The 23,306-nt window shown below is 33.5% G+C and overlaps 1 protein-coding gene and 2 long non-coding RNA genes across 3 annotated transcripts in view; 2 read left to right on the forward strand and 1 right to left on the reverse strand.

The window, feature by feature from the left end:
- The window catches only part of MDGA2 (MAM domain containing glycosylphosphatidylinositol anchor 2), an 859,730-nt gene extending 851,418 nt beyond the window's left edge, over nt 1-8,312 (forward strand). The window contains exons 16-17 of the mRNA XM_036028780.1: nt 2,916-3,021; nt 5,453-8,312. Coding sequence (XP_035884673.1) covers nt 2,916-3,021; nt 5,453-5,541 — 195 coding nt within the window. The 3' untranslated portion in view covers nt 5,542-8,312. The remainder of the gene's footprint in view (nt 1-2,915; nt 3,022-5,452) is intronic.
- Nucleotides 1-17,581, reverse strand: LOC118501259. Its single transcript, XR_004903883.1, has 3 exons — nt 17,453-17,581; nt 7,672-7,677; nt 1-12 (listed from the first exon to the last, which is right to left on the reverse strand). It is a non-coding gene; the product is annotated as an uncharacterized LOC118501259 (long non-coding RNA).
- The window catches only part of LOC118501258, a 16,998-nt gene continuing 8,567 nt past the window's right edge, over nt 14,876-23,306 (forward strand). The window contains exons 1-3 of the long non-coding RNA XR_004903881.1: nt 14,876-14,886; nt 18,190-18,192; nt 22,982-22,987. This is a non-coding gene — a long non-coding RNA (uncharacterized LOC118501258). The remainder of the gene's footprint in view (nt 14,887-18,189; nt 18,193-22,981; nt 22,988-23,306) is intronic.

Consider the following 23,306-nt stretch of genomic DNA (forward strand, 5'->3'; position numbering starts at 1 on the left):
ATGCTCAATCCACTGAGCCACACCAACCAGGGCTAATTTTGATTTTTTGAAATAACCCCATTATTTTATCTTGACGTTTACCTCCAGGTAGCAAAAACTTATTGAAAATCATTATGTACTTTAAATAAGAAAACCTATGGTTAATTTTACTGTCTACTCATGTCTGCATAACTAAAATGGAAAATTCATGTATCACAAGCCTATTTCTTCAGAATCCTTTCCTATAAAAGGATTATAACTTCAGCTTCTGTTTAAATTTTTGTAAGCGGGTGCAGAACATTCTAACCTACCCTTATTAGCCTTTGCACCAGCAGCTCACTTCTCATGCAGAGCATATCCCTTTATCTTTGCCACGACTACTTTGCAATCCCTGCATTCTCCTCTGTGAGCAGTGCTTACTCCCTTTCCCTTCTCTCTCCATCTTGTTAAATGATAACTCGTGTTGACTCAGGGGGTTTCCTCTTACCAAATCAAATTTTCCCAAATAATACATTCTTATTCCTGCTTCATTCCAGAATTAAAACTTGACTGCAAGGCAGAAATGTACATTTTACTCAGTTTGAACCCTTAAAATACCCATGTGAAAGAAAATTTTCTGATCACAGCACTTTATTCACATTCAATAAAGTATTAACCTTGTGGCCAAAATGGAAATGCTTGATTTTATGAAATAAGACTCATGTCAACATGAATCTGTGAGTTTTAATTTTCTCCAAGGTAACATTCCATTCATGCTGTTATCTTCACGAGAGAAGACTCAGCATCCCATAACTAAAACTATGAAGGGACAGGAATAACCACTGATTTATTCTAACATTGATTCTCTACCAGGTAAGCAGTATATATCAAAAAAAGTAAAACACCCAAAAGACTTAGAAACACATAGTTAGGAAAACCACAATGCCTTCTTATGGACAGAGTGCTGCTGGGGGCAGTTTTGATGACCTTAAAGAGCCATGCTCTCTAAATAAGAGTGCCTAAGAATGTTTTGGAATGCACTCACCTGAGCCTTGTTCAGTATTGCTAAAAATAATTTTAGTGTCTAGCAATAATAGTAAGGTACTACTAGTTAAATAAATATCTACAAAGTGGAATATTCTGCAGTCATTAAAATGACTTCTTTTCTATTTGCAGTGCCCTTGAATCTTTATATTACTAGTATTTTTTAAAATCCTCACTTGTAAAAAAAAAATCCTCACTTGTGATTTAAACAGTCTTCTGAGGGTTTTTCAGACACTTTCCAGACACCTTCCAAAAAAAACAAACACAATTCAAATATAAGTAATTATTTCTAGCAGCCTAAGGAATGCTTCAGTACTGATTCTGAGGACTGAGCATTTGTATAGTTCCAACTTGTTCAGAATATTTGAATGCTAGCCTGCTGTTTTATTATGGCTTCAGTGATACAGGGTGTTTTTCCAAGAAATGGCTTTGGACTTTTCCAAAACATGACTCTATTAACATACCTCATCATAAGTAAGCAGAAAAACATCTCTACAGAAATTAAATATAGTAATAAAACCTTCTCAGGTTTTTTCTCCTTCAAGTTACAAAAATAACTCTTATTCTTACAAATGATATTGAAGCAAAGGACAGGGACTCAATACCAAAGTTGATAACTAAATTTTTTACTTACTAATTACTTCAGTTGATAAAATTAGAGTAGTAGTGTATCAGAGAACAATGGATCAAAGGCTGCTTCTCAAGGGATGCTTAAATTGTCTAAAAATCACCACAAATTTGCCTTTAAGATGCCATATTAAGAGACCATCAAAGACAAAAAATAAAAACAAAATTTTTGGTATTCATGTAGACTTTCACCATAAATTGCTGCAATGAAATAAAGCCAGACATTCTATAAAAATGCACACATCAACTTGATGTTAAAATTGCTCTTTAAAAATTTTTTTAAAAATTGCTCTTTATTTAGCCAATTATTCTCTGGAAAGGCTAAAGTGCATATTTCATTTTGACATGTAGAATTTTTTTCTGGAACTATAGTCACAAAATGCATAGGTTGCCTTTTAATATCTAGCTTAAAAGGTATAGCTGGAAGCAAGAAATAAATAAGGGTTTATAGAAAAATTCTGAAAGATTTTTGTTTCTGTAAAAGTGAAATAATAATTGCTAAAATAAGTTGCTAATTTTCCATATTGCCATCATAAAATTGCTAAAAAAAATTATTGCTAATTTAGCAATAAAGGGAGATGATTTTATTCATGAATTCTTTTGAGACTCACGTATTAAGCCTCAGTGCCAACCACTATTCTATACTGGAAATTCAAAGGTTGGCTACTAAACACTCACCATATGTAGACCCATAAATATCTTCAAGTGTTCAAAAATAGAATGTCAAAAGTGAAATTGTAGTGGTAATTTATAACATTTGGGGAATATGAGGAACCTATTTACTATATTTGCAAGAAATCAAACAATTTTCTAGAAATGACAAACCCTTGTTCTGGGCATGAAAAAAAAAACATAACACCATTGTAGAAAATCCAAAACTGATTAATTCCTTAAAATGTTTAGAAAACCAGTGTTCTGTTTATAGAAATTAGGAGGGAATCTTTTATAGAGAAACACTGTTCAAAGTGAAAATTTTCCTTACCCTAGAAAAGAAAAAAGTAATGAGATTTGTAGTAGTGGTTTTATTATATTATTCAATTAATTGTAGTTTTGTTTTAAGAACCACACAGAAATTTTTTGTAGAAAAAAATCATATACTATGTAAGGTATATCCCATTATTGGTTTTACTAAGATAATTTGGTTCTGGTAAGTAAGAATTTTGAAGGTCATCAAGTAAAATAGATGTATGGACTAACAATTTTAGGTTTTATGCCTCAATTTCTCAATAGAAATTCATCTGCAACTTAAAGCTCTACATTTAGGTTTCTTTCATTCCCATTTGTAGCTCATTTTTGAAGGTATTCGAGGTCCTGGCATTGAAGGTGACATTGCCATTGATGACGTGTCAATTGCAGAAGGAGAATGCGCAAAACAAGACCTGACAAGTAAGAGTAAGTGTCTCTTCTTGAATTAGCTTGATTAGATATTAAAGTAATGCAGTTACTAGCAAACTAACATTATAATTTAAAAAACATTCATTTTTAGTTTGTTTAGTTAGAATTTGTTATGCATGAGGTGCTAACATTTTGAAGATAATTTAAACTCAAAATATTAAATTTGACTATATGCTTATTTGCCCTAATATAAAATAAAAGTAGGTCTGTTATTTTTAATTAGGATTTTAAAATATTTTTAATTTATAATATTACTATCAGAGGTGTTTAACTTTTCTCAAAATATTTGGCTAATCTATACACTCAACCAACATTTATATAGACATACATCTCTTTCCTCAGTTTATAAAGATATATCCTAGGTACCACTTTTGCTAAACATTAAAACAAATTTAATATTGTCATTAGCATATATATGTGTATACACACACACACACATACACATAAATATATAAAGTAATGGGTTAGCTCTATTTTTCTCTGGTATAATTAATCCCTTCTACCTAGAGGAGATTACACAATCAATTGCTTAGTAATTTGGTTTCACTTTTACTCTGGTTTGAATATCATGGTTTAATAATCTTTTCAAATTTTATTTTTCACCACAAATCCATTTTTATGTAAAATAGATGTAAACAAAAATGATAAATAATTCAAGAAGCATCAGAATTATGTATTGGGCTGCTTCTTAAAAACATCATCCTCATATTATTCATTTGATGTTGAGAAGTCTAACTAAAGTCATTCCAATTACAAATTCTTCCAATTGAATAATTTTCATAAGACTACCTGGAATCTTCAATTTTGTGATCATATAAAGAAGCATCAATGAAATTTATAAAAATAAATTCATCAATTATTCACATATAAAAGGAGCATGAGATCCCATTTTGTATTAAGTCTAGAGCAAATCAGAGTCTTTGTTAATTGAGTGTATAATCAGTGAGAAATTATATCAGTGGTATTGTTTAAAGTACTGTTTGTACAAAAACTCGGTGAGTGCTCTCTCATATGAACCAAATTGATTCCATTTTTACCTTTGTAAAAAGACAAAAACTGAGATTGTATATAACAATGAGACATTTTGCTCACAGTTTTACCTTCTCATCATTACACCTAATATTTCAAGGAACCCATTTAGTAAAAATTTCGCCCCCGTGTCTGGTTGATTTTGCCTTATATGACTAATAGCTGTGCTCAAATGAAGTGGGTTTGTCAAATGCACAGGAAACCATGCTTTCTCCTCAGAGAGGAATGCAATTGCTTTTGGATTTCATAACATGAATCAGTGACAATAATATATTAACTGAAGATAGTTACCATCTCACACAGAAAACTTACATTTTGATAATCACTGAAAAATATTAGAAATTAAATGCAGTAAGGTGAATTAAACTTTCCAAAAGAGGAAAGCTAGAGAACATCATTCACTCCTGAAAGAAAAGAGCAGACATGGTAACAGGAGGCACAGAGAAATGACAATGAACACCTGCAGGGACTTTGTTATTAGACAATAGAATGTTTTCTTAAACTACTAATTCCAGAGAAATGTCTGACTATTTTAAATGAGATATTTCTATACATTATTGAAGTTCTTTTTTAGCCTCTATAAAGCAGAGGAAACAAATAATCCTAATTAAACAAAAGTATTCACTTTGGTATGAGGAAGTATTCTATTACATTTGTCTATTTGTCATTTCTAAAATTCATTTTGATGAATAGTGATTGATGAGTATTAAATTAATGTTAATGTCTAAGTACAAAACAGTTTGGAAGCCCAAAGCTCAAACTGCTCTGGCCCAAACCCTGCTCAGGCAGTACTGTTACTGTGGCCACACCTTCGAAAGCTGAGAATGTGTGTCTCTTCTTTTCAAACCTCAGCTCTCTCCTTGGTCATTGCCATTCTGTAACTTAAGCCAGGTTAATGAATTACTGGATTTTGCCTGCATTAGCATTCCCAGGTAAGGTATGTATTCTAAGATATATCAGCTTAACTTGAGGCTTTTTGGAAACCTCAACATTTTGGAAGCTTGGGGGAAAAAAGCTGGCATTTAGAATGTCTGAGAGAATATTCTGTATGTGCATGACTTTATGTGACTGGCAGAACTCGTAGGTTCAGTTCAGCCACAAACCCACACAAAGACCTTCTGAGGGAGTTTTTGTATCTTTTTATGTCAAATTAAATCTGAAAAATGTTTATTTTATCAAATGCCTAACACCATATACCTAACCATATATGTAAGCTATATTCCTTTCACTTGTCTTGGAAATTAAGCTGATAAATAAAACTGAAAAAAAAATACTTTCCAAAAATGTTTTCCATATACAAAAGTAGTTTCATTACTTCACTGAAGTTTTTATTGGTTGTTACATGGAATACTTATTTTTTGTTTGGTTGTTTCTTGGCACTTGTTTTCCTTGTCTTTAGATTCCGTTGATGGTGCTGTTGGAATTTTAGTACATATATGGCTTTTTCCAGTTATTGTCCTCATCTCTATCCTAAGTCCTCGAAGGTGACCTTATCCTGGCAGAGGCTATAAAAGATTCACCAGGCACTGGCATGAAGAGTCTTTGTAAATGGACATTGAAAAAACAAACTACCAAAGATTCCTCCACTGACTACTGACTCAAAATAAAATAATAAAAACAAATTTTTTAAGCACTGGGGATAAACAGACATCATGGAAATATAACTTATTCCAAACTACATATAAAAGATAGTCTTGACCTGAGTAGAGAAGAGACCTTCAGGTGCTTTTGTGGCTACAAAGATTACAGTGTCATCTGGTCATCTGGTTGAACTCTGGAAAAAAAAAAAGAGCTATAGAAATTCTTGTCAAAGCACAAAGTCATGGCTGGTTTTGTTTTAAATGAATAGTTTGCTTGTTACCATGGAAACCTAATGGCCTGCCAACAAAAACCTCACTATAAACAGGGTACATGAAGAGCTGGCATTTATTTTCCATTGGAGAAGGTTTTACGTGGAGAATTAAACAAATGTAGGCCCTTTTACCTTTGGTTGTTACCCTTCTTGAAAAGAACCTGAACTCAGAATTATTTAAAACATTCATCTTCTCTGCCTTATCCCCACCCTACCTTTATTGTTTTTATTTGTTTTCCTCCCATGGCTAAGCTAGATAACTGTATGCTGTCTCTTTTTGCATGCACTACTCTCCAGGAGAGTAAACCTGGGCTTACATAACACACAGGCTTATCGGAGTTTGCTCGCGGCCACTCGAACACCCAAATTAAGTCATCTGTTCCAATGAAGAAACCAAACCACCATCTTTTATAAATTGCCATGGAAACTAAGTGCCTTCAATGAAACAAGCCTGAATAATTTTCAACTCAGAAGCTTGCACTGCTAAGAGTGGTTTGTGTAAAACTATTTTATAAACAAACTACAGAGCCTAAATGTGCAAATTACAGGCAAGACAACAAAGCCGCTTCTGAAGAAGAAAGGACCGAAGCTGCTGCGTAAGCCCATGCAGACGAGATATTTGTTGTTTGACCAGACAGCCATGGCCTTTCGGCTTATTGTCTATTACAGAATGACTTCCATTGAGACCAGACATGGGAGCAACACTTTTTTCTTCCAGGTTATTAAATGGGTCAACCAGAACAAAAGGTTAAGATAATACTTAGCACAGAAGGTGGTAAAACATGAGTGATTTTTTTTTTTTACTTTAACCTCCATTTGTAATGAAATTGGCCCTAGCTTTAGAGGGAACAAGAAAATGTTTGCAATTGCAGTGCATACGAACTCTACAGCAGAACTGGGCCTGAAAAATCTGGCTTTATTCTAAACACTGAGGGGAATATGCCTCTGCCCTTTAGTCAGACTCTGTGCAAATTGTGAAATATTATTTTATTATTTTACAAAGATTAAAAACACTTTTACAAAAAAACAAAAACCTGTAAAAATGATTTTGAGCTACCTGAGGACAAATCATACCTTTAACCAGCCAGTTTTCCAATGCATTGTAAATTTCACTTAAACCTGTTCATTATGAAAATTTGAAGATCTTTTTCCTTAAATTATCTCAGCTTTTAACTTCATTTAAAAAGACTTTTGTCTAAAGAAGAAGAATATTATTATTATTATATGTTCTTTCAATACCCCAGGAGTTTAAAAAACTGATTATGCAAGTAATTGGGATATAAGTATTAAATTATAACATTTGCAAATATTAATATAAAAAGCACAACAAAATGTAGTGGAAAAATGACACAGCTTGATTTTTTTTTAATTCTGTAGAAATGTTTGTGCAAATTCAGTCATTCAACTTAAAAGATAATTTTACAACTATGTTCAATAAAGCCTCTTTCCAGGGAAGGTATGCAAAGCAGTGTGTGTGTTTGTTGAGCAGTGTTCACCTGTCACCAGAAGGAGACTAGCTCCACAGTTTTCCTGTTCTGTTACCATGGGGCGAATCTTCAGTGCTTCATGTACCTTACTGTCTACAGGAAGAAATTTTAATAGGAAATCCCTGATGCATTCATCCATATTTGTAATACATGTTAAAAAGTGTCATATCTTTGAAACTAAAATATGAGACAAATACGAACTTTGAATTTAATGTGTATTCTCATAGTTAAGGAGGGGACCAGTCTGAATATGTAGGTAGTGATAGGATTAAGCTAAACCAAAACCTTTAAATTAAATAGAAAAACATATGAATTTCATGACTTTAAAATAAATCAGGCATATTGAATTTTTTCAAAATTACAGTCAACCATCTATTTTATTACACCAAAGAGATAGACAATATTTGGGCACTTAGCTTAATATATACTAAATCTCCCTTCAGCTTGCCTTCCATTTTGTGTGGCAAACATCCACTTTTCTCAACTACCCCCTATTAGTGGATCATCTTTTTAATTGCCGTTCTGCATACTCATTGCTTGTAATAAACAGAGGCTTAACTCATTGCTGCCTTCTTTTCTTGAACCTTGATTTGAGTGAGAATTTTGCAAAAAACTAAAAAACTATGTTCAGAATATTTGGATAGACATGTCCTTTCTAGGAAAGCAAGTCTCCTTGTCTCCTAAGTAACTTTACACAAAGAAATTGCTGTAAGTGAGAGTTTCCAACCTACAATTAAACATGATAAGGTAGTAAGAATTTCTGTTACCTTTTACACAATAAAAATACACAATGCTTCAGAACTTGAAGAGAACTGGCTGGTACTTCAAAAATTAATTTTAATTAAATCTTTAAGAAAGTGCTGATGAATGCCAAGAACAAAGTGCAATCAAAAGAACTGCAAAGCAATCGTATTTATCAATACAGTAATAAATTAAAGTATATATCTCAAGTGGGTTCTGAATCATTTATGTAAACCAACAAACTTAGAATTAGAATCGATGTTTTTCACTCCAGATCAAATGTTTAGTTGCTTTAATTGAAAGTCAATGAATAAAAATGCAGGAAATTTAAAAAACTGGGATAAGTGAAATATATGTAAATTGTGTTAAGTGGTGATAATAATGACAACTTACCTTTTTACCAACTGCCTTCCTTTTTCTAACATTTTTGTGTTTATTATAAGTTGAATTCACTAACATATCTCCCCCCTTTTCTTTTTGATAACATATTTTAAGTGTAATTGATGTCAATGTTTTTCTCTTCTTTTATAGGAAGGCATCAGGCAATGGAGATTTTAATTTTCCAGGAGGAAGGTTATGCTATGTAATCTCCTACTGCCGATAACTAATCCCTGATTATTTAGGAGCATTACTGTGTTTCTTCAGTTTAAAGATGCTTGTTTCTCCACATTTTAATATCTCTGCAATCAGGCCTATTTTAAGTACAATTTGTAGCATTTCTTTGTAGTGATATATAAAATAATAGTGCATCCCCAAACTAATGGCATCTTAGATATTAAAATTCACTAAGGTTTTCAGAAGTCCCAAATCATGCCCAACATTATTACTTTTCATTATTAACAATAGTCCCATTATATTTGTAGGATTTAAATATTCATTAACTATGCATTATTTAAAAATAAAATAACTTATTTTATGCTTTAAAATCTGAGTCTTCTCTTACATGCATTATATATAATATATATGTATATATATAATATATGTATATATAATATATATGTATATATATAATATATATGTAGCTACCCTTGCCTTTTAAATTTTTTCCTGCTACCTATTTTTTATTCCATCACAAATTATAATATACTATGTATACCTGGTTTAAAATGTCTTTTCCATTTCATGTGATTAAGTTTTCTTTAAGAGACTTGAAAGATGCATGGTATACCACAGTGCTGTGAAATAAGATAAACTAATGGTACTTGGCGTCCATCCCAGAGTTGACTTTGGCATGGCAATGAAGTGTGAGAACCATCATGGTCAGGATCACAGACCAGCTAGACAGTTACATCATGTTACAGACAGAATCACGATGCCATTCATTACTTTCATATTTTAAAATATGACAAAATATGAGTGACAACTGTACTAACTTTTCACCAAACATGCATTTTTATTTTAAAGACTTTATAATAAACTTATCTGTCAAAACATGTAATTTGAAGAATAATTAATTAATTTAGTTCTTCAAACTGGCTACAGTATTTTTCATGACCTTTTTTTTTGATTCATAACTTGAAAGGTGATGACAGACTAATCTGGTTTTGATAGAATGATTTCAGAGAATTCTTTTGAATGCATGATCTTTATTGAAAACTTTTTTTTAATGTGCCTTCCAACTATCAGAGCCTCTCAACAGACATGTAAACTGGAAAAATTTTACACCCAATTCATTTTCTTCTTGGTTGATGACTACTTCTTACTAATTGCTTTGTCTGTGTCTCAACAAAACAGAAGGTATACTCTTCTTGCAACTGGGTAGTTGATGTCAATGAGGAGTTATTACATTTTCTGTGAAAACAATAAAATCATAGGGTTCAATCCCAAGATATATTTCTCTTCCTACAATGTTCCCTTTGTAGTTAACTAGTTTAATTAGTTTTCTTAGTGCTTATTTTTAAAAAGCAATGTCTCTGGCATTTTATACTTCAGCTTAGGAAAAAAGCTACCACAGGATGATCAGACCTTTTGTCAAATGTGATATAAAAAGTTCTTTGCTGAGTATACATATTTATAAATAAATATATGTTATTAAATAGAAAAACTAAGACTTGAATACTTGAAATTTTAATGTGAAATATGTCAATTCAGAATCAACCCATCATATGTTTATGTCTGCTTAGAAACAGAAGTGGAAGTTAGGGGAAATACATATTCCATATATTTGTATATGGACTACTTTATTGACATTATTAAAATAAATCTTAATAAATTATGAGTGGTGATTAGACTACCCTGAACACACATTGAATATTTAAAAATAAAGAATTAGAATTCAAAATTTTGTGTAGGGCAGAGGTCAAACTCTGGATAGAAATGGAAATCGTTTTCTCAAGGGAATATTACAACTGATTGAATTGAATTTAATTGTACTGATTTTCCATGACTTCAGCTAAAAATGTATTCTTATTTTTCAATGAAATGATGGAAAGGTCTATGAAATAGGGATTAGCTTGTTAGTTTAAGTTTGTTTTTATGGCTCTTTGCTTTGTCCTATATTTCCAGGATATCATTTTGATTTCCTGAGTCTCATCAATATATTTAAATTTGTAAGTTTAATCAAATATACATTGTGTTAAATTTATATTGAATATTAGTTATATTTTAGATCTCAAAGTTTAGATTTAACTTACTTTTTCTTTTAATATTTTCTTTCTGCTAAATAGTTTCAGATAGCTGTATGTTATTTTCCCTTGGATTTTCTTTCAATAAATAAAATTATTTAAATACTCTATTAGTGTTTTGGGGAAATTTCTGCTGTCAAAAAGAACTTAAGTTAGAAACAAAAAGACATTTAAATGGCAATTATATTTGCAAATTAAGTTGAAAATGCCATCATTTCTCTCACTATTGAAAAGCATTTGTAGACTCAACACTGCAGTGAAACACAATTAAGCCCATTAAAGATATTTGTTGAATTCTGCATACTTTGTGAGGGATCATTTGTAAGACTGTGCTAAACAGGTAGGCACTAAAACCTTCCTGAATAAACTGTGGTTTAGGAATTATGACTCAATTTAGTAACTATGGACTTCTTTGTGATATGTGAAATAATTGGCTGCAGATTAGCAACTCGAATGTTTTCTAGGGTGATAGTTTAATTATATTTCATGGAGGCTCTAGGCCAAATGTGACTTCTGAGGAAAACAAATAATACCGTTTGACAATGATTTGAATGAACCAATGTATAAATGGAATCCTTAAAATTAACTTGCTAATCGTTGTTTCACTGCTGTCTACTTAGCTTGTTTTGTTTTTATTTTTGGTATTATACCTTTATAAGTATCCAGGAAATTTTGCAAATGCAAATACAGTTAACCTTAACAGACCCATTAATCATGTTTAAAAATCAACTCAACTGCTCCCTAAATTGCATATTCCAGTACTCTTTATTCTACATAAGCTGTTTAGTTTAGTTGACAAAGAAGGACTTTACCCATACTTGACATTTTTACAGTACTTATATTCCTTTAAAGTAATCTTTAGTTGTCTCCATAGCTTCTCTATAATTTCTCAGCAGAAATTATAACCTTCTCCATGTCAAGGACTTTGACTTTTTACAAGTTTAAGAATTTCCAACTTACCTAGATTCTAAAGACATTATTGGATTACCGATTACTAAATTAATCCATGATTTAGAGCTATATTATTACAGACTTATTCAATGAGCCTAATCAATAGCAGCACCATCATCTTTAATAAAATCAATACAATTTTACAGATAGAAGATACCTCCCATAAGCCGAGAAAAATGACAAGTCAAGCAACTGAAACATCGTTTTACACATTTGCAATTTAACTTTCTAGTTTAACAAGAAACAATTACATTTCTTAATAAAAGGGTAAATGTTAATGTTTTGGCAAACAATCATTACATGGTTAAACTAAGGAAAATGAGGCTAATTGTGCATGTTTTGTGTTAGATGCCATCGTTATACATGAGAATAATATTATATAGAACATAATGCTTCATTTTACATTAGGGATATTATATGAGTTGTAGCTAAATTCAAAGATTTAACTCCTTTCTAGAGTTTGTTATAGTCATATTTCTTGAGATCCTACCATTCACTAAACTTGAAGTATATTTATACCTGCAAATATTTTTCAAGTTGTATAATAGCTTGATTTATAAAAATTATAAAAATAATAAGGCATTTATTTAGTTCTGGGTATATTTTAGATAGCAAAAACTAGATTCTGGCACATATAACAAAATAATCAGAAACAAATTAATCTTCAAAATTAGAAATAGTGTTGATCAGAGAGGATTACTAATTATTATTTTGTTTCTGCTTTGAATTATGTTTTAATTTCCAAATTAACACAATTCAGCAGGCCATGAGCTGAAAATAAAAGATTGTACAGTGCTAGTATTTGGAAAACCCACAAAAAATAATTTTAAAATAAATGAATATATAAGTAGCACAGTGTCTATTATAATTTTCAATGAAATAAACATGCATCTTTGCTTTTGCATTGATTCAGTTTTTTACAATATCGTGTATGAGAGTGGGATTTTGCACGTATTCAAAAGGTCTCTTCAACACCAGAGTATCCGAGGGTACTGAAATGAGACCCATTCTGAGTCAACATCCCCACTCTAGGTCCTGCACTTCCTCATCTTCATGCTTACACTGCTTTCTGCATTTAGTCTTCTTTCAAACTATAAATATTCCCATAAAGGAAACTTATTAGTCTACAATACTTGGGGTTAACATTTTATCAGTTTACATTCTTCAAATATCTAGCAAAATAGACTGAGAATCACTGAACCTATAGGAAAGGGCTAAGGAACAGGAAAGAGAAGCATGGAAAGAGGGAGGTAAGGTATTTCAGATTACATTCATTTCACAATTTTCCTGAGGACAAGTACAGATCACATATCCAGTGCATCAAATATAGATAGAATAAGAGGAATGTCAGGCTGCCAGAGGCATGCAAAGGCTCAAAGAACTAAATGATAGAGCTTCTAAAACAAAAACAGAAACAAAGAGGTCACAAAGCAGGGGGTGGGTGATAAAAGGAATAGAGATGGATGACGCATTTAAAATGGAACTAATCAAACTACAATAGTCACATTAGTAGAAAGGGAAGAAAAAGAAAATTACATAACCAGATGCACTTGGTAGAAACACATAACCTAAAACATGAAAATAAAATATCTAGATCATGTAAGTTTGGAGGAAATTGCAATGAATACACACACACACACACACACACACACACACACATATATATATATATATATATATATATATTCTCCACATGTCCCTCTTGCTTTCTCCTTTTCCCTCTGCAGTGACTATCTTTACAACCTGGCTCCTACATCCACTCTCTCCTTCCTGGTTATGTAGAGTCACCCATGTAGGTTAGTATAGAGTAAATTTTTCTTTGACATATACTTCAGCACACAAGTTCCTGTTTCAAACTGCCTCTGCTCATACTCTTTTCCCATCATTCCCTCATTAGATCATTTTAGTCAATTTATTTAATGTCACTAACAACTGAATTTCCTGTAAAATAGCAATAGTAATAATAAGGTATTTCAGAGAATTGCCAAAAGGCTCAAATGACATAAACTACATAAAACACAATTTACTAGAGCATAGCAAGCATTAATGAACACTAACTTTTTATTGATATGCTTGCTAATTTTCAAGAAAAAAGAAGAGTAAAGTTGAGAATTTTAATCTCTATATGTGTCAAGATTGGAAAGCATTTTCACATTATTTCCACTTTCTCTTATAATCTTACTTCAAGCCCATGCATATGTACACTTTCATGTATGATTTTTTATTTTCAAATTGCTTTCACACACATCACTTCATCCGTTCTAACCCATAATGATTAGTGACAGCCATGGTACATGTGAATCTATGTGTGATTGGTGACATCTTGTCCTTTCTCCATCACCCTGCATTTCATGGCATATAGATGGGCACCTTTTCACAGTGTGACCCAGGACTAAAAAGAACAGCATTTAATAAGCAATGTCTTTAGTATTTCATTACCCAATGAACTTCCATACTATATCAAATATAAAACAACATTGTTTTATGTACCATCAAGAAGAAAAAACATATTTTACTGTAATTGCAATATACCATCAGCAGTTATAATAGGCAGTCCCATTTCATATATATTAAATTCTGAACAAAGAATCTTAAGATTAATTAAATATAACATCATCTAAAATTATACCAGATATTTAAGTTGCACCTCATAGGAAAGCTGCTTTGTGTTTTATAATGCAGTTAGACTCTGACTTTAATGTGCATTAAAATCTCTTAGAATGGTTGTTAAAAATATAGATGCCTGAGTCTTGGCCCAAGAAGTTTTGATGCAACAGAGCTGGGAGGCGGGGAGAAGACACAGCTTTTTAAACAAAACCTTTAAATAATTCTGATATTTGTGATGAACTTGGTGTGGCAGAAAAAATGTAAGTTCCATTCCTGACTTTTACCACTAGTAACTAAATGACTTTGAATAGAAGGTTGAAAGTCTAAGTCTTGCTCCTGTAGACACCACAGAGAGGTCTGGAGTCAGAGTGCCAGGGTTCTTCTCTCATAATCACTCTCAGTTTCCTAATCTAGAAAAGGGTATTGTGTTATCTGATTTATGAGCTAACACACATAAAACACTTAGAATGTTACTGACATATAACAAGCTTAGCATAAGTCTCTGCTACCTATAAAAATTGATGATAATAATAGTATCCACTCATAATACCATAATTATTAGGTGGGGCAAGTTATATGAAGTATTTGGCAAAGACAGAAGTGATTTTTTTTAGTTTTGGCTTAATAAAGTAACATCTTTTAAAATAAGTTATCTAAAAATTCTAATCAATGCTAACTCATTTCCTCTTGTTTTATCTTGAAGATAGACAAGAAAGAATTTTCTATAATTTTTAATGTTTTTATTTATCAGATATGAAAAGTATTAACTCCCAAATGAAGTAAAATTTCTGGTATTACTTTAAAATGTAAGTTATTTTTTGAATTCCAGGATATAAAAATTTTATACAAATGTTTATAAAATTATTTTTTCTTTTACATTATAAAAATTAATTTAGAAAAATTAGGGAGACTCAAGATGGCAGAGGAGTAAGTGGAAGCTACACTAACCTCCTCTCAAGACCAAACTAGAATTATAAGTATAGAAAATTATCCTGAATAACCAACTAAACACTAGCAGGAGAGAAGTCTTATAACCATGGACAGACAAAAGAAGTCACATCACCACAATGATTGGTAAGGCATGCAGAGGAGGTGCCAGAGGGTTGGCAGGGTTTCCATAGGTGGCCACTGAAGTTCCAGAGGTATATTTCAGTAGCTGCAGGGTTCCCCATGAGAAGTGTGGTGTCTAAACCCCAAGCTGGGCTCCACAGCCCATAGCACCAGAAATGGGAAAGGATTCCAGATAACATTCAGCAGTGAAAAGCAGTGGGGTTTCTGTCTGCCAGGTAGAGGTAGCTGGAGACTCAGAGAACCTCTTAAAGGACCAAAACACAAAATTCCATTTGCAGCCACTTACCCTGGGATCTGGCACAGGGAGGGCAGAGTGCACTAGAGATGCCTGAGAGCCTGGGGCTGGTGGCTCTAAGGAGAGAAATGAAGGGACAGCACTAGGATCCTTGTGCTGAGTCATTCCTCATACTACAGGATCCATCTTTCTCAGGCAGAGCCGTCGCCTCCAAGTGGCATCAGCCTGAGGGGAAGCAATAGCCCTGCCCATAGGAATTACTCTGTCCCACCCTATGGTGCTCAACCCTGCTGCTGAGGACTACAGCTGGAAGACTTTCACTCTTTAACCCTAACAGAAAACCTGCAGAGAGAGGCAGATCTCTGGGAGCTCTGAGACTTTAGCTGACCCTCCCCCCAGGTGCAGTGATGGTTAAAGCTGGCCTTCTAATGCAGCCTCATTCTTTTTTGCACAAAAACAGGCCCAGCAGAGGAAACTGCATGCTGTGAATCACTAAAAGCTCCACTGGATGCCCACGGCTAATCACAGGCAGGGTTTGACATAGCTCTATACCATAGTCTGTGCAGATCTACCTGATACATAGAAACAAGCACAAAGAGGCAGCCAAAATAGGAAGACCAAGATATAGGCCACAAATGAAAGAATAAGAGAACTTTCCAGAAAAAGAACTAGATAAAACGGTGGCAATGTATCAGATGGAGAACTTAGAATAATGATTTTAAGGATACACAACATGAAAAAAGACATAGAAACCATTTAAAAGGGCCAGACATAAATAAAGAATTCAACATCTGAAATAAATAATACACTGGAAGGAATGAATGGTAGGTTAAATGAAGCAGGGGATTGAATCAGTGATTTGCAAGACAACGTAGAAAATGAAAAAACACAAGCCACACAGCAAAAAGGAAAAAGAATTTAAACAAATGAGGACAGCTGAAGAAACATTTGGGACAACATGCAGTGTAACAACATTTGCATCATGGGAATGCCAGGAGAAGAGAGTGAACAAGGAGTTGAGAACTTCCTTGAAGAAATAACAACCAAAAACTTCCCTAATCTGGTGAGGGAAAAAGACACACAAGCCCAGGAAGCTCAGAGGGTTCCACACAAGTTGGATCCAAAGAGGTCTACAGCAAGACACATCATAAATAAAATGGCAAGGCCTAAAGACAAAAAGAGAATTCTAAAAGCTTCAATAGAAAAGCAGGTGGTTACATAAAATGGAGCATCGATTAGACTTTCATCTTTTTTCCCATCATGCCAGAAATATTTCATGCCAGAAGGAAGTAGAGTGGGATATTCACGGTGATGAAAATCAAGGACCTACAAACAAGGCTACTTTTCCCAGAAAGGCTATCATTTAAAATCAGAGGAGAAATAAGGAGCTTCACAGACAAGAAAAGGTTACAGGAGTATGTTAACTTCAAATAAGTACTGAAACAAATGTTAAAGGGCTTTCTAGAAGAAGAAGAAGAAGAAGAAGAAGAAGAAGAAGAAGAAGAAGAAGAAGAAGAAGAAGAGAAGAAGAAAGACGAAAGAAGAAGGAGGACGAGGAGGAGAAGGAGGACGAGGAGGAGGAGGGGGGAGGGGGGAGAAAGAAAGAAAGAAAAAGAAAGAAAGAAAGAGAGAGAGAGAGAGAGCGAGAGAAAGGAAGAAAGAAAGAAAGAAAGAAAGAAAGAAAGAAAGAAAGAAAGAAAGAAAAGAAAGAAAGAAAGAAGAAAAAGAGAGAGAGGAAAACAGTCTAACAATAAAATGGTATAAATATATACCTATCAATAATCATCTTAATGTAAATGAACTTAAATTCTCTAAAGGACATAAAAAGAACATAGGATAGTGGAATGGATAAGAAAATAAGACCCGTATATATGCTGCCTATAAGAGATCCATCTCAGATCGAAAATACATACAAACTAAAAGTAAAGGGATGGAACAAAATATTACATGCAAATAGAAAGGGAAAAAAGCTAGGGTAGCAATACTTATATCCAACAAAATAGCTTTTGAATCAAGTCTATAGTAAGACAAAGGACACTACATAATGATAAAGGGATCTATCCAATGAACGGATATAATTCTAGTAAACATTTATACACACAATATGCAAATATTATGCACCTAAATATGCAAAGCAAATCTTGATGAACATAAAAGGGATAAATCAACAGAAATAGAGTCATTGTTGGGATTTTAACACCCTTCTGATTTCAATGGACAGATCTTCCAGACAGAAAATCAATAAGGAGACAGTGGCTTTAAATGGCACACTAGATCAAATGGATTTAATTGTTATCTTCTGAGCATTTCACCACAAAGCAGCAGAATATACACCCTTTTTAAGTGCACATGGCACTTTTCCTAGGAGAGACTACACGTTAGGGCAGAATTTTAAGAAGACTGAAATTTAAGAAGATTGAAATCATATCAAACATCTTCTCGGACCACAATGCTATGAAACTAGAAATCAATCACAGAACACTGAAAAACACAAATGGACATGGAAGCTAAATAACATGCTATTAAACAATGAATGAGTCAACAACAAAATCAGGAAGAAATTACAAGATAGTTGAAACAAATGAAAATGAAAGCAGAACAATCCAAAACCTATGGGACACTGGGAAAACAATGCTGAGGGAAATTCATAGCATTACAGGCCTAGCTCAAAAAAAAAAAAAGAAAGAAAAAGCTCAAATAAGCAATCTAACTTCACACTTAAAGGAACTTAAAAAAGAAAAACAAAATCCACAGTGAGTAAAAGGAAGGAAATAATAAAGATCTGAGCAGAAATAAATGGAATAGATTCTAAAAATCAATTTTAAAGATCAATGAATCCCAGAGCTGGTTCTTTGAAAAAATAAGCACGACTGACAAAACTTTAACCAGACTCATCAGAAAAATAGGGAAGACCCAAATAAATAAAATCATAAATAAAGAGGGGAAATAACAACTGACACCAAAGAATACAAAGAATTGTAAGAAAATAATATGAACAACGATATGCCAACAAACTGGACAACCTGGATGAAATGGATAAATTCCCAGAAATATACAATCTTCCAAAACTAAATCAGGAAGAACCAGAGAATCTGAATAGGGAGATTACACCTAGTGAAAGTGAATCTGTAATAAAACAACTCCCAACACACAAAAGCCCTAGACTTCATGGCTCCCAGGTGAATTTTACTGAAATTCTAGGAAGAACTAACACCTCTCCTGCACAAATAATTTCAAAAATTCAAGAGGAAGGAAGGCTCTTAAGCTCATTTTATGAAGCCAGCATTATCCTAATTCAAAAACTAGATAAATACACTACAAAAAAAGAAGATTGTAGGCCAATATCCCTGATAAACATAGATGCTAAATCCTCAACAAAATATTAGCAAACAAGGCCCTGGCTGTTGTAGCTCAGTTAATTGAGCACAGGCCTGCAAACCAAAAGGTCGCTGGTTTGATTCCAGTCACAGCACATTCCTGGGTGGTGGGCCAGATCTCCATTAGGGGGCATGCAAGAGGCAACCACACATTGATGTTTTCTTCTTCTACTTCTCCCTCCCTTTCCCTCTCTCTAAAAATAAATAAATAAAATACTTAAAAAATATATTAGCAAACCAGCCCAGGCTGGTGTGGCTCAGTGGATTGAGTGCTGGCCTGTGAACCAAAGGGTCCCTGGTTCAATTCCCAGTCAGGGTACATGCCTGGGTTGTGGGCCAGTTTTCCAGGATGTGATTGCATAAGAGGCAACCACACATTGATGTTTTTCTCCCTTTCTTTCTCCTTCCCTTACCCTCTCTCTAAAAATAAATAAATAAAATATTTTTTAAATATTTAAAAAATAATTTTAAAATATTAGCAAACCAAATACAGCAAGACATTGAAAAGATAATACACCATGATCAAATGGGGTTTATTTGGGAATGCAAAGTGGGTACAATATCACAAATCAGTAAATGTGATTCACCACATAAAATGAAGGATAAAAATCACATGAGCATATTAATAGGTGCAAAACACACATTTGGTGAAATTCATTACCTATTTATGATAAAAACTTTCAGCAAAGTGGGAACAGAGGAACATCCCTAAACATAATAAAGGCCATATATGATAAACCCACTGATAGCATCATACTCAACAGGCAAAAACTATAAGTGTACCTCTTAAGATCAGGAACAAGGTAGGAATGTCCACTTTTGCCTCTCTTATTCAACATAGTAATGGAAGTCCTAGCCACAGCAATGTGACAAGAAGAAGAAATAAAAGGCATCAAAATTGGAATGGAAGAAGCAAAACTGTATTTATTTGCAGATAACATAATACTGTACATAGAGAACCCCAAAGATTCCACCAAGGAACTCCTAGAACTGATAAGTGAATTCAGCAAAGTAGCAGGATACAAAATTAATATGCGGAAATCAGTTGCATTTTTATATGCCAGTAATGAACTAACAGAAAGGGAAATTAAGAAAATAATCCCACTCACAATTACTACAAAAATTGTAAAATACCTCAGAGTAATCCTAACCAAGTATGTAAAATATTTGTATTTGGAAAATTATAAGACATTGAAGAAAAAAACTGAAGAAGATATAAATAACTAAAAACACATACTGTGTTCACAGTAAATTAGTGGAAGCACATAGTGCTCATGGATAGGAAGAATCACCCTCATTAAAGTGTTTATACTATTCAAAGTAGATTCAAGGCAATTCCTATCAAGATTCCAATGACATATTTCACAGAACAATAACAAATATTTCAAAAAATTTATATGGAACCACAAAAGGCCCCACACAACAATAGTGATCCTGACAAAGAAGAAAAAAGAGGAATCATGCTACCTAATATCAAACTATGCTACAAGTATGTAGTAATCAAACAGCAGGATACTGGCATAGAAACAGATATAGAGATCAATGGAACAGAATAGAGAACCCATAAATAAACCCACAACTTTATAGTCAATGAATGTTCAAGAGAGGAAGCAAGCACATACAATGGGATAAAGATAGTTTATTCAATAAATGTTGTTGGGAAAATTGGACAGATACATGCAGAAAAATGAAACTAGACCACTCTCTTACACCACACACAAAAGTAAATTCAAAATGGATTAAAGACTTAAATGCTAGACCTGAAACCATCAAAATCATAGAAGAAAATATAGCAGCAAAATCTCAGATGATGCTGATAGCAATATTTTATCAGATATATCTCCCCAGGTAGGGAAAACAATAGAAAAAATAAATGTATGGGACTTCATCAAACTAAAAAGATTTGCATAGGAAAACATCAACAAAATAAAAAGACAACCCACGGAATGGGAGAACATGTTCACTGATACATCCAATAAGGGGCTAATATTCAAAACATGTAAAGAACTTACAAAACAAAATTAAAAAGGTCAAACAACCCAATTAAAAGTGGACAAAGGATCTGAATAGATACTTCTCCATACAGGACATACAGGTGGCCAATAGACATGTGAAAAGATGTTTAATGTCGCTAATCATCAGAGAAATGCCAATTAAAACCACAATGACTTACCATCTCACACCTGTCAGAATGTCTATCATCAATAAATCAACAAACAGCAAGTGCTGGTGAGGATGTGGAGACAGGGGGGATACATTTGTACTGTTGGTGGGGAATGCAGATTGGTGCAGCCACTGTGGAAAGCAGTATGGAAACATCTCAAAAAATTAAAAAATGGGTCTGCCTTTTGACCCACTGATCCCACTTCTGGGAATATATCAGAAGGAATCCCAAACACTAAAGAACATAAGCACCTCTAGATTCATTGCAGCATTATTTAAAATTGACAGGATATGGAAGTGACCAAAGTGTCCATCAGTAGACTAGTGGATAAAACAACTGTGGTGCATTTGCACAATGGAATACTACTTGGATGTAAAAAAGAAGAAAATTTCACCCTTTGTGACAGTATGGATAGACCTGGAGAACATTATGCTAAGTGAAATAAGCCAATCAGAGAAAAAGAGATATCATAGGATTTCACTCATATGTGGAATCTACATATGAGTGAAACTGAACTGACAAGCAAAATAGAGACAGTTTCATAGATAAAGAGCTGGATGAGATGAGGGGAAGGTAGGTTTGAGGGACTGAACAAAAAGTAAGAGGAATCCATGGTCATGGACAACAGTGTGGTGACTATGGGTGGGTGAAGAAGGTGGGTGTAAGACACTAAATGGTAATGGACATATACAATAAAAAGAATTTGTTCAACAAAAAATAGAAGAAAAAAGAAAAGTGAGACAATTGTTGTTGAAAGAGCACAAGTTTGGCATCATTCAAAAGTTACCATTGAAGCCCTGGCTGGCGTAGCTCAGTGGATTGAGCGCGGGCTGGGAACCAAAGTGTCCAGGTTCGATTCCCAGCCAGGATACATTCCTGGTTGCAGGCCATAACCCCCAGCAAACCGCACATTGATGTTTCTCTCCTCTCTCTCTCCTCTCTCTCTCTCTCTCTCTCCCCCCCTCCTTCCCTCTCTAAAAATAAATAAATAATAAATCTTTAAAAATAAAAAAGCAATTCACTTCCAAGGGAGAAAAGTTTAAAAAAAAAATACCATTGTAATAATTTACCTGTATTTATATTCCAGTAAGAAGCACTGCTCATTTTTAATTAAGCTTTTATTTTGAGATAATTACAGATTTGCATGCAGTTGTAAGAGAGATATAGAAACATCCTGTCTTCACTTTACCCGGTTCCCCCAGTGATATCATCTGTACTTGTGTGTGTGTTTAGTTCTGCGTATTTTATCACATCTGTAGTTTCATGTATCTGTCTCCACAGTAACGATAAACAGTTCAATTCACCTTAAGAACCCCTTTAGTGTTTGCCTTTTTGTAACCACACCACTTTACCTCTTGCTTCCCCTCCTCCAACCCATCCTATACTCCAGCAACAGCTAATTTTCTCCATTTCTTAGTTTTGTCATTTCCAGAATGTTACATAAACACTACCATACATTATATAAGTTTTCGATATTGACTTTTTTGCATTTGGAATAATCTCTAAGATTATGCAAGATGAGACATGTATCGATAGTGTGTAACTTTTATTGCAGAATAGTATCGTGCAGTAAGGATGTAGCTTGTGTGCCCGAACACCCACGGAAGGACATCTGAGATGTTGCAGTGTGGGGCTATTGCAAAATAAAGCCACTGTGAACATTCCGTGTACACATGGTGGTATGCAAGTAGTTTCCGTTTCCAAAGTAAATGTTCAGAAGTGCAATTACTGGGTAGTTGGTAAAGTCTATTTGGTTTCATAAGAAACTACTGAGTTGTTTCCCAGAGTGGGTGGCCTGTTTAACATTTCCACCAGCAAGGTATGAGTGATCCAATTTCTATGCATTGTCTTCAACATTTGGTGTTGTCACTACTTATTTTATTCAACTATTCTTTTTTTTAATTAATTAATTTATTATTCAACTATTCTAATAGTTGTGTAGTGATTTCTCATTGTGGTTTTGAATTCTCCTAGTGACTAATGAAGTTTACCATTTGAATATCCTCTTATGTGAAAAGTCTATCCAAGTCACTTTCAGGTTTTCAAATTGATTTTTTTTTTACTGTTGAGTTTTGAGAGCTCTTTTTATATTCCATACATGTTGTTTGCCTGATATGTGGCTTTGAAATAGTTTCTTCATGTCT

The sequence above is a fragment of the Phyllostomus discolor genome, chromosome 1, assembly GCF_004126475.2.
Source record: "Phyllostomus discolor isolate MPI-MPIP mPhyDis1 chromosome 1, mPhyDis1.pri.v3, whole genome shotgun sequence".
Classification (NCBI taxonomy): domain Eukaryota; kingdom Metazoa; phylum Chordata; class Mammalia; order Chiroptera; family Phyllostomidae; genus Phyllostomus; species Phyllostomus discolor.